General features: G+C 38.6%; 1 protein-coding gene across 1 annotated transcript in view; it reads right to left on the reverse strand.

The window, feature by feature from the left end:
- Positions 1-11,486, reverse strand: part of DCDC1 (doublecortin domain containing 1) — a 405,509-nt gene extending 394,023 nt beyond the window's left edge. Inside the window, exons 1-3 of the mRNA XM_038764553.1 lie at positions 11,227-11,486; positions 9,921-10,062; positions 9,241-9,403 (exon numbers count right to left, since the gene is read on the reverse strand). Of these exons, the coding sequence (XP_038620481.1) occupies positions 9,241-9,403; positions 9,921-10,062; positions 11,227-11,276 (355 nt within the window). The 5' untranslated portion in view covers positions 11,277-11,486. The remainder of the gene's footprint in view (positions 1-9,240; positions 9,404-9,920; positions 10,063-11,226) is intronic.
- Positions 11,487-13,226: the final 1,740 nt, after the last annotated feature.

Consider the following 13,226-nt stretch of genomic DNA (forward strand, 5'->3'; position numbering starts at 1 on the left):
GGCCAAATAAATCCAAAAAAGGCAGTAGAGCACTGTAGCTAGAGAAGCAGATGTTCAGGCTGCTCGTGATTTGTGGTACAACTGTTCCAACTGCAGCCACAGTGACCGTGACCGCTACAGCAATGACCATGACCGATACAATTTTGTGGAGACCTGCTCAGAGAAGCAAGGGTGGCCTAGTAGAAGGATCCCGAGCCTGGGAGATAGAGGACATGGGTTCTAATCCCAGCTCTGCCACGTACCTGCTGTGTGACCTTGGGCAAATCCCTTCGCTTCTCAGTGCCTCAGTTGTTACCTTTAGACCGTGAGCCCACTGTTGGGTAGGGACTGTCTCTATATGTTGCCAACTTGTACTTCCCAAGCGCTTAGTCCAGTGTTCTGCACACAGTAAGCGCTCAATAAATACGATTGATTGATTACTTCATCTGCAAATGCCTGCTCTCCCACCTACTTAGACTGTGAGCCCCATGTGGGACTTGATTATCTGGTATCTACCCCAGCACTTAGAACAGTGCTTGGCACATAAGAAGCATGGAACAAATGCCATTACTATTGTTATTATTTTTATTGCTACTGGTGTCCCTTCTACCACAGTGCAATTAAGGCCATGGAATATCGCAAAGATGGCCAGTGTGGGTTACCGGAAAGATAGCTGAGGTGGAAGGCTGAGGGTGTGCTACAACTCCTTATGTTCTTGACCAGACAAAAATGACTTTTAGACTGTGAGCCCACTGTTGGGTAGGGACTATCTCTATATGTTGCCAACTTGTACTTCCCAAGCGCTTAGTACAGTGCTCTGCACGCAGTCAGCGCTCAATAAATAAGACTGATTGATTGACTGATTTACAAATAATGGAAGCAGGGTGAAAAACAAAAATGCAGCAACTGCAATCAGGATGAAATAACTGAATAAATAATACATAAGAACAAAGTACATAAGCCCTTAGGGTGGTTGCTGGGTGGATATGACTTGGGTGCTGTGAATCGGGGAAACTGAAAGAGATGGGATGTTGAAGAAGGGGAGAAGTGTGGTCTAGTAGATTTGAGAGGGAGGGAACTCAAGGTCAGGGGAACAGCATGAGCGAGGGCTCATCATCATCATCAATCGTATTTATTGAGCGCTTACTGTGTGCAGAGCACTGTACTAAGCGCTTGGGAAGTACAAGTTGGCAACATATAGAGACAGTCCCTACCCAACAGTGGGTTCACAGTCTAAAAGGGGGAGGCAGAGAACAAAACCAAACATACTAACAAAATAAAATAAATGGAATAGATATGTACAAGTAAAATAAATAGAGTAATAAATATGTACAAACATATATACATATATACAGGTGCTGTGGGGAAGGGAAGGAGGTAAGACGAGCAGAGGAGCAGCTGGTGAAGAAAAACAATCCATTAGAAGGGAAAGCTGGGGGAATGCCTTGAAGTCAGTGGTAAAGAGTCATCACTAGATACAGTGAAGCAGCGTGGCCGAGTCTATAGAAGCAGCGTGGCTCAGTGGAAAGAGCATGGGCTTTGGAGCCAGAGGTCATGGGTTCGAATCCCGGCTCTGCCAATTGTCAGCTGTGTGACTTTGGGCAAGTCACTTCACTTCTCTGGGCCTCAGTTACCTCATCTGTAAAATGGGGATTAAGGCTGTGAGCCCCCACGTGGGACAACCTGATCATCTTGTAACCTCCCCAGCGCTTAGCACAGTGCTTTGCACATAGTAAGCGCTTAATAAATGCCATCATTATTATTATTATTATTATTATACAGCACGGACCTGGGAACCAGAAGGACCTGGGTTCTAATCCCAGCTCTGCCACTCGACTCATGTGAGATCTTGGGCAAGTCATTTAACTTCTCTGGGTCTCGGTTACCTCATCTGTAAAAACAGGATTAAGACTGTGAGCCCCATGTGGGCCATGGACTGTGTCCAACCTGATTAGCTTGTTGTATCTACCCCAGCACATAGTACGGTGCCTGGCACATAGTAAGCGCTTAACAAATATCATTAAAAAAGTGCAGAAGGAGATGGTCATTACCAAAGGTGTCTGAGGAGCAGAGAAATGTGCTGAGTGACATGGCTTAGTGGAAAGAGCACGGTCCTGGGAGTCAGAGGACATAATAAAATAATAATAATAATAATAGCATTTATTCAGCACTTACTATGTGCAAAACACTGTTCTAAGCTCTGGGGAGGTTACAAGGTGATCAGGTTGTCCCATGGGGGGCTCACAATCTTAATCCCCATTTTACAGATGAGGTAACTGAGGCACAGAGAAGTTAAGTGACTGGCCCAAAGTCACACAGCTGACAGTTGGTGGAGCCAGGACTTGAACCCGTGATCTCTGACTCCAGGATTTTAACCTGTGATCTTTGACTCCAAAGCCCACGCTCTTTCCGCTGAGCCACGCTGCTTCTCTGACATGGGCTCGAATCCTGGCTCCACCACTTGTCTGCTGTGTGACCTTGGGCCAGCCACTTAACTTCTCTATGCCTCAGTTACCTCATCTGTAAAATGGGGATTAAGACCGTGAGCCCCACGTGGGACAACGTGATTACCCTGTATCTACCCCAGCACTTAGAACAGTGCCTGGCACATAATAAATGCTTAACAAATACCATAATTATTATTATTATTTAAAGATGATCCAAGCATCACTGTAATATATATATATATTATATTATATATTATATTATATAATTATATTATATATACTGTATTATATTTTATATATATATATTATATATTATATTATATATATATATATCTCCACACACACACACACACACACATAGAAGTGGGGGGAAACTGGAGGCAGGAAGATCAGCGAGGAGACCGATAGAGATGTCAAACTGAGAAATGACAAGAGCATGGACCAGGGTGATATCTGTTTGGGTGGAAAGAGAGAAGCAGGGGTAGGAAATGTTGGGGAGGAAGAATCAGGAAGATTCAGTCACTAATTTGATATGTGAGATGGAAGGCAGTATTGAGTTAAGGATGAAACCAAGGTTATGTGGTTACCTAACAAGATGGGAAGATGGTTGGGTTAGGAAGACTAGGTTTAGAAGAAAAAGAAGTTAGGTCAGCTTGAGACATGTTGAGCTTGAGGTACCACTGGGCTTTCTGACGAGAGATATCCTGGAAGCAAGGGAAATGGAGTATTGTAAATTAGACGAGAAGCTGGGATTGGAGAGGAAGATTTGGAAGCTTTCGGCCTAGAGGTGCTAGTGAAGTCATGTGAGTGAATGAGCTTCCTAAGAGACTGGGTGTAGAGAGAAAAGAGTAGACAGTAGAGAAAAGGCCTGAGAGCCGGAGGACCAGGATTCTAATTCCAGTTCTGCCACATACCTACTGTGTGACCCTGGGTAAGTCAATTCACTTCTCTGTGCCTCAGTTCCCTCATCTGCAAAATGGAGATTCAATGCCTGTTCTCCATCTTACTTAGATTGCGAGCCCCATGAGGGACCTGATTATCTTGTATCCACCCCAGCGATTAGTACAGTGCTTGGCAGATACTAAGTGCTTGACAAATACCGCAATTATTATTATTATGGGATCCAGAACGGAGTTTTATGGGACAACAGTCCCACAGGTAAGGGGTGAGAGGCAAAAGAGAAGGATGAGAATGAGTAGTCTATAGGTTGGCGAGTGATGGTACTCTAAAAAATTGGACCCCGATCATGACATCACATACAGTACGCTGGCATGCCACATGACATTATGATGTCATTTGGCTGCCATTTTGCCAAAGTTCACCAGATTCTGCTAGAATAAGCCTAAAAGGACAATATTTTTCCTTTTGTTTTTATCCCAGTTGTCAAAAGCCACTGTGCTTCCTTCCCAAATCTGTGACACCAGGTCCCATTTCAGCCATGAAACCTGATGGCAGGAGCTGCAGCAGACAAAGCCTGGACACTGAAAGTAAAACATCATCATCAATCGTATTTATTGAGCGCTTACTATGTGCAGAGCACTGTACTAAGCGCTTGGGAAGTACAAGTTGGCAACATATAGAGACAGTCCCTACCCAACAGTGGGCTCACAGTCTAAAAGGGGGAGACAGAGAACAAAACCAAACATACTAACAAAATAAAATAGAATAGATATGTACAAGTAGAATAAATAAATAGAATAATAAATATGTACAAACATATATACATATATACAGGTGCTGTGGGGAAGGGAAGGAGGTAAGATGGGGGGGATGGAGAGGGGGATGAGGGGGAGAGGAAGGAAGGGGCTCAGTCTGGGAACATAAAAGATATGGTACGAAGCAGAGGCCAGATGAACTGAAAACCACCCAGTTCACTGGAAAACTGGATAAACAGCCACCGGGTGGGTGGGTGGGTTGGAGAAGAACCAGATGAATACTGTGTTGGAGAAACCAAGGTCTAAAAGTATTTCAAAGAGGTGGGAACGGTCTCTGTCCGGTTTTCAGCTAGCCCATCTGGTTTCACGTATTTTTCAGTACACTTATGTAGTAACAGGGTGGCTTAACGGAAAGAGCATGGTCTCGGGAGTCAGAGGTCGTGGGTTCTAATCCCGGCTCCGCCACTTGACAGCTGTGTGAATCTGAGCAAGTCACTTCACTTCTCCGTGCCTCAGTTACCTCATCTGTAAAATGGGGATTAAGACTGTGAGCCCCACATGGAACAACCTGGTTACCTTGCATCTACCCCAGCGCTTAGACCAGTGCTTGGCACATAGTAAACGCTTAATACCATCATTACTATTCTGATATTATACTGATCCTAAGCATTTTTTATATATTTTTACTCAATTGTACATTCAATAATATATTTTTTATCACTATGTAAATACTTCTATGTCTATATCCTCCAATAGAGTATAAGCTCTTTGTGGACAGGGAATATGGCACTTATCTTGTACTTCTCAAGCACTTAGTTCAATACACTTCACTCAATAAAGCCCACTACTATTGCAACAAAAATCAGCTACGAAAGAAAGGAAGATTAGCACAGAGTAAAATTCATCAACCTTGGATATCAATCAATTAATGCTATTTATTGAGCACTTGCTATGTGCAGAATGCTGGACTATGTGTTTAGGAGATTACAATACAATGGAGTTGGTAGATACAGTCTCTGCCCACAATGACTTAAAGTTTAGAGGAGGAACTTACAGTCTAAAGGTCACTGATATGAGGAAGACATTGATGACCTGAGAAGAATGTGGTCTCAGTGGAGTAAAGGGAGTCAAAATGAGACTCCTTTATTCACTTTATAAGAAGCAGTGTGGCCAAGTGGATAGGACATTGGCCTGGGAGTTAGAAGGATTCACTTTTTTGATATTTTGCCATTTGGTAGCTGGATTCCAAGTTGTTCTACTCTACGGGAGATTATGCATGCTCGCAGATTTTTCAAGAACTATAAGATGTAGATCCTTTTCCCTTACAAAGAAAGAAAATGCTGTCATAAACCATCTTTTTAGATTCAAGAGGAATAGGATTATGGCTTCCAAATTTCTCTCCCCCCGCCCAACACACACACAGCAAAAGGATAGCAAAAGGACAGCCACTGTGTACCACAGACCAGACCGGGAATTAATGTGGGTGGCCCTGTGAAATTCTTCTTCAAGCTTAATTGCAAGGGTCACGAGGGACATTTTTAGTGTTGGTGACGATGGAAGGTTAAAGGTCACCTTTCAAACATCCTTTTGAAACAACTATTTTAAAGTTACCAAATGACTGAACACACATTTGCAATAATCTGAATTCAGGTTAAGCTAATGCATTTTTTGAAAAACTAAATATGACAGAACATTTAATTTTTGAAGTGCACAAGATGAAAAGGAATATACCGCTATTTAGAATGTGGCTTGGCATTGAAGTACTTCCAAATCATCAACAATTAGAATGATGAGAATCCATCATTTCAATGACACCTTCTTATTCCAGAAAAGATGGGCTATTTTAAATAATGCTCACATATAGTCTTGTCTATCAAGAGCTGTCACAGCAAATTATTTCAATTTTTGTTGATGATATGGCATTTTAAGAGAAAAAAATTATCCCCAGATTTAAATTTAGCTCTTAGGTACAGTAGTAGCAAGAACTCTTTTAATGGATGAATTTTTCTCCCCCTACAACAGAATCTTCACAATATATAAATGATGTACTATCTTATTCATAGTATTTCATTTCACTTCTGGTTACCAGGACTCACGCCTGATATGAATCACTGTAAATTATAGCCTTAAATATTAAATTGTAGCGCCAAATGCAAAGTAGTGGGAAAATACTCGCAGGCTAAGGGACCTGGCGGAGACAATAATATCAGGATTCGTATAATAATGGAAGCTTCACTCGAGGTCAATTTAATCTTAAAAAGAAGGAGAATGAGCTAGGTTCATTTCTCCTTTCTCCTTTCATATCACATAGGTCTGATATGAGAAAGTTTCATAGGCCTGGAGGAAACTAATAATAATGGTATTTACTAAGCACACACTATGTGCTAAGTGCTGGGGTGGGTTCAAGGCAATCAGAGAGGACACAAATGCTTTCTTACAAAGGACACACAATCGAAGAGGGAGGGAGCACAGTGCTAAGGTATCAGAAAATTTCAGATTGTGTTTAAGGTTGTACATACCATGACAGGGAATATGTCTGATCTGATTCTATTATATTTATCCCAGCATCTAGCAGTGTTTGGCCCACAGTAAGAGCTTAACAAATAAGATGTCTAAATAAAAAACTAAAAACACTCTTAAGCCAGGCAGCTCCAGTGAATTAGGAAAGATAAGCACTTTCATTTTACAAGTACTCTGAGGATCTCCAATCATATGTTTTTTTTTAATTTTCCGAATGCTGATGTAATTTAAATTTCTGAATACCGATTTAGAGACTGAACGGTATTTTGATCATCTTTACAGAATTTTTTTTATTTTTACGTTGGTCTTGACTTCATTAACCGAGACTTGAGAGGACTAAACATCACTAATCTTGAAGCCCATCAGAATCTTGGGTAAATATTAATTAGTTTTCTCACCTTTTGGTGTAAAAGATTCAGAACTCATGACTATATTCACTACTACTATCCAGCCAAGTCAACAATCTTGACCTTATATCCCTTAGTGTAATATTTTATTTACGCTAACGCCCAAAAAATATTTCCTATTTTGCATGTTTCCAAATATTTCCAAAGTGGCTTCCGTAAACAAATCTTTTGTGCCGCATGAATAACGAAAAAGGAAAAATAGATCATTCATTGTGCTGTAAAATAAGTCCGGGAAGTGAATGTTTAATGGAATTTTTTAAGCTGCAGGCAAGATTTAAATATCCTTAATGCTTTAAATTATACGAATAACTTTTATAAATACCTACCCTAGTAAGAAACCCTTTTCACAGGACATGCAATGTTATTCTGTGCCCAAGCTTACCTACTATTTCTTTTCTCAAAAGACAAGGCACATCTGCCACCTGCTCTAGTCTGTGTCCCAGCAACAACTGTCGAGCAGCATAAAGATTGATTATCAGTCAGAAACCATTGCACAACACCAGATTTGGGTAGGTTAAGCTTGCTGATCCAGCAAGAGATGGTGTGAAATTTTCAGGAATGTGTGCCAACATTTTGGTGCTAAAAGAACAGCAGTGCATGTCACAATGAAACGCAGCCAACGATATGCAGACAAAGCAGAGAAGTTTTTGTTCTACACTTGGCTTCGAAGGGAGAAAAAAAAGAAGAGGCACAGTAAGAGAAAATTACTTTCTAAATTTGAAAATCAAAATCCACCCAAATGGCTAACAGGATGTGGTGGGGGGGATCACAGAATATATACGCCGAGGAACTTTTTATTAAAAATTATACCCTCCAATTGTCGAAAGAGTTCCATATTTTTAGTGTGCCACAATACTAAAACACTAATTAAATAGGATAAGCCAAGTGATGAAATGAAGCCAAAATGTTTTCTGCACTCATGGAGAAAGTTTGACGAACAAGGAAACAAAAGCAGTTATAGTTTTTAAAGGAAAGATTTTTAAGAAAGTACAACTCCACAACACATCACAGGTAACTATTACTGACCATCACAGCAACAAGTTTCAAAATAAGAGTGAAACCAATATTGCCTTAAAGTTTAAAAATGAATAAAAATCACTTATCCTTTTTAAATTACATAAATATTTTTAAAATACTATCCTTTAATCTAACAGACTAAAATTGGACGCTGTTTTGCAAAAGGGGGGAATAAAGAAAATATGAAAGAACTGAAGAGTAGGAAATTTTAGGAGTTAAACCTCAAAATTCCAACATAGAATCTATCAAGTAAAGCCAAATTATGAGTTTAAAATGTGTTTTAAATTATGAGTTTTAAACCTGGTCAACAGAATGAACGCCAGAATTATTTTAGTTTAACCACAGCAATGTTCTACAATACCCACCAGTATAAGAATTATTAAAATGATCTTCTCATTATTCTACAATTGTATTTTAAAAGGCCCAGTATTTAGAAACTCTTGATTTTGCTAGGTAAGTCCATATGACACAAATGAAAATGCTAAATAATTGAAAAAGTGACAGGTTAGGCAAAAACGTATTCTGACAATGTTCACTCTCACACTGTAATAATTTTTCCTCACTATAGGATCTTAATTCTTCATTTATATAGTCATAATGACCAAGACCCGGTTTCATTTTTATTGGACCCTCAAATACCAGCCTATGGCCCACCAAAACAGGAAGAATTGAAAGTAATGTCACGCTCTAGCATTTAAGCATTATGAACAAATGATTAGGAAAATAACAGGCATACGTAAATTAAATAGACGACGAGCTATCTTTTCAGGGTTGTGAAATCTCTTGGTGTATAAATAGTCTCATGATTATTTTAATGTTTTGGAATAAAGGTCAAAGGAATAAGTTACTAAATGCAATTTAAAACTCCGAACTGTTGTTTCCCATAAAGAATAAGCCTAATGAATTGTGTCTGTCTGGTGTCACTAAAACTAAACAGTAAATTCAATAATCTCTGATTTAATTTATTATATTTTCACCATTTAACCTCCTGCAGGCTCCCTAATGTCTATTCAGATCTATATTAAATTAAGCACCAATGCTAATGAAGGGCAATAAACGTGGCTGTCAGTAGATTTTTCTTTCATTAAGCACATTATCCTCTTACTGAGCTGTAAATGAGTAAACATTAGTTTTGTTAAACCATGCAAAAAAGACAGGATGAAAATCATTTTTAATTGCACCCTTAAGCCATCTATGTTCTTTTTTTTTTTTTACCTTTAATTTTTTTGAATGGATCTAAAAAGGGCTCTCCAGTTGAAACATAAATGTCGGCATCATGGGGTATGTCTTTAGGTTCTAGGGCTTCGGTGCCGTCTGCCAAGAACACTCGTCGTGCAGCCATGTTCAGATTCAGCTTTTCAGTGCATTCCTCCAGGAGCTAAAATGAAAGCAAGAGGTAGGAAAACATGGATTATATCAAGAAAAGTAAACCTAATTTATCTTTAAAAAAAGTCAAAAACTCCGTGAAAACCTTTCACTCTTTACTCACAAAATTAAGAAACGAAAAAATTTATGTTACTGACTTAGCGCTCTATATCTCTAGACACTTATTTAAAAGTGGAGAGAATACATAAATAAATGGATTAAAAATAATTTTTACATGATCAACTGTTTCCTTGTCCTAAAAAATCCAGGATGCTTAATAAATGAGCATTCTACATAATACTAGTGGTGTAATGTGAACACTACAAATACTGTTTTGATATATAGAATAAGGTAAAGAGGTTCTTATGAAAATTTTCTATGTGGACTTATATATTCACATTTTTAAGGAAAAATTTAAACACTAAATTCTCTATTACAGAAAAAGATAATTTGATTATTGTCTTTTTTTAAGCTTAAGAAGACAAATTTGATTGAAAAAGGCACAGAGCAAACTTTGGTTCAGCAGTTACCAGTTTGACTGTTGGTACAGTAACTTTGGCAGAGATATTTCTTGTTCCATTTTTGTAGGCGGTTACTCTGGTCACTGAGAATTGCTGTTTAATTCTTCGAAACTCCTTAGACTTACTGTGAGACAGATGTAATTCTGTCCCTCTGAGAAAATGTAGAAAAAATTCCATATTAAAACATTTAAAAACATGAACAATCATTCATTTCCAATTTGTGTTCTAGAAATTTTTCCAGAGATTTTCAAATTGGTAGCATCATCCTCGAATACAGAAACTAAATATGAGTCTTTCATTTTTAAAGAAGTTTGTCCAAAATGAACACTTCTACACGGCCAAGTTTGCATGTGATTATTTTAGTATCCTCTAAATTAAATAATCGATGACATTACTTTCTTGAATAATTAATTTAACGTATTTAACTACTCTTTAATATGAAACACTAGTACACTATATCCTAAGATTATGCAATAAGGTGCTATCATCTTTTAAACTAAGTTGTTCACATGTATGAATTTTCTGCTCTACCACTAATAATTCTGTTTTCAGAGAATTCATGCATTGAGCATTTCTTTTTAAAAAAATACCTTTAAAGTATATATACTGTTCATATGCACAAATGTACGTTTTATGTAGTTCAAAGAAACATAAAAATGTGCTATTAACAAGACTGAACAGTTTTCTCATTGGAATCGCTGTCTATAGGAAATCTAGGGTCAGAGCCAATTCTATGAAAAGTTAGCATTACTAGTCTAAGAATTCCTACTAACAGCAAGGTTAAGCTGGCACATAGTAAGCACTTAAATACCATTATTATTATTATTGTTTGAGGTAAATTAAAGTCACATTTATATGCAAAGACCTTGAAGCTGAATAACAAAGTTTCCTTGTTTTCCTTCTACTAATAAAGTAATAAGTACGTTCTTTCCTTGTCTGATTATAGCACTTGGCGATCATTGGCCCTGCGTGAAGTAATTATATGCAAAAATGGGTTTGCAGTATGTTAGTCATCAACTCAACTCTGTTTAAAAACATTGGTTAAACAGTAAAAATGGCATTTCTCAATATGTATTAACTCTAATGTCTCTCCAAAATGACAGACCAACCCCACTATGCTGAACCTGCCTAAGTGTACCCTTTAAATTTATACGTGGTCAAAATGACAGTAGTCTCACTTTGGCAATTCACTAATTTAATGCTTCCAAAGGTTGAAAGTTTTAGCTCTAGAGTCAACTGAAGAGTCATGAATTCTGCACAAAACAAAGAACTTCAGTAGTCGTAGTTAAAAGCGACATGAAACGTCTATGATTACCTTAGTTGACCCTGGGGAGTGCTGACTGGTCTCTTTCTCTTGGAAGCCATTGTAAGGAAAGGATTTTTTTTGTACCGTTTGATTCAGGTCTGATATTCCACCACTGTTAGGAACTGATTTTGTTTGAAATGTGGAACAATCCCAAGGTTCTGGCCTTCGTGATACTGCTGTCGACTGCAAAGCAGACGATAGGGCCAAAGAGAAGCTTCTTAAAGTCTTGTTTTTCTTCGGTATTTTGTGCTGCTGCCTTTGCATAAAATGATGGACTGTTTAGGAAAGAAAATTTGAATTTATTAAATTAAATGAATTTTTTTTATTAAGACAAAATGAAATGAGATGGTTATATATGATTAGAACAAGTTCGGTGGTCATGAACTCTTCTAATCAGTGTGAGTTACTGGAAAGAGCCCGGGCTTGGGTGTCAGAGGTCGTGGGTTCTAATCCCAGTTCTGCCACTTGTCTGCTGTATGACTTCAGACAACTGACAACTTCTCTGTGCCTCAGTTATCTCAGCTGTAAAATGGGATTACGACTGTGAGAGCCACATAGGACAACTTTATTATCCTGTATCTACCCCAGCGCTTAGAACAGTGCTTGGCACATTGTAAGTGCTTTAAGTACCATCATTATTATTATTATTACTGTCATTTTTTTTACTCTTTTTCTTTTTGTGAAAAAGACATATTAAAATAATAATAACTGTGGTATTTGTTAAGTACCTACCATATGCCAGGCACTGTACTAAGCGTTGGGGTGGATACAAGCAAATCGGGTTGGATGCAGTCCCTGTCCCTTGTGGAGCTCTCAGTCTCAATCCCCATTTAACAGATGAGGTAACTGAGGCCCAGAGAAGTGAAGTGACTTGCCGAAGGTCACGGAGCAAACAAGCAGCAGAGCTGGGATTAGAACCCACAACCTTCCGACTCCCAGGCCTGTGTGTTCTATCCACTATACATCATTAATTTTACATATATAAATACCCACCAGTATAAGAATTATTAAAATGGTCTTCTCATTTATTCTACAATTGTATTTTAAAAGGCCCAGTATTTAGAAACTCTTGATTTTGCTAGGTAAGTCCATATGACAGAAATGAAAATGCTAAAACGTGTTAATTATAGTATTTATTTAGCGCCTACTCTCTGCCAGTAAGCTAAGTGCTGGGGTGAATATGAAATAAACAGTTTAGACACAATCCCTAGTGAGGCTCTCAATTTAGGTCGAGAAAAACCAGACGTGGATTTAGAAGAGATAAATATCATTTTGTTCTTGCCTAGACTGTAAGCTCTTTGTGATCAGGGAATGAGTCTACTAATTTTTGTTTTATTGTACTCTCCCAAGTGCTCTGTGCAGTGCTCTGCACATAGTAAGCACTCAATAAACACCATTGATTGATTAACTAGCGAGGGATATCATAATTGTCAATATTTGCCCATCTCTTTTCCCTACTGATTTGTCTATGTACTTTACTGATATAATTGAAACCATCAGGCATGTTCTCCCTAAAATGTCCCCTGCTCCTTCTTTGACTCTCCCATCTTTCAGCAGTATTTCAAAGGGGGAATCTCCCACTTCCTCTCAAAGTCTTCCCCCTCCAACTGCCCCTCTGATCCCGTCCCTGCACATCTTATCAAAACACTTGTGCCCATCTTTTTACCTCCCTGATCACCATTGTCAGCTGTGTGACTTTGGGCAAGTCACTTAACTTCTCTGTGCCTCAGTTACCTCATCTGTAAAATGGGAATTAAGACTGTGAGCCCCCTGTGGGACAACCTGATCACCTTGTATCCCCCCCAGCGCTTAGAACAGTGCTTTCAACATAGTAAGTGCTTAATAAATGCCATCATCATCATCATCTTCAATTATTTACTCTCCAATGGCTTCTTCTCCACTGCTTTCAAACATCTCATGTCTCCCCTATCCTAAAAAATAACCCTCCCTTGGCCCCACCGCCTCCCTCCAGTAACCACACTATCTCCCTCCTAGTATTCCTCTTCAAA

This window comes from Tachyglossus aculeatus, chromosome 22 (assembly GCF_015852505.1).
Source record: "Tachyglossus aculeatus isolate mTacAcu1 chromosome 22, mTacAcu1.pri, whole genome shotgun sequence".
In the NCBI taxonomy this organism is placed as follows: Eukaryota; Metazoa; Chordata; class Mammalia; order Monotremata; family Tachyglossidae; genus Tachyglossus; species Tachyglossus aculeatus.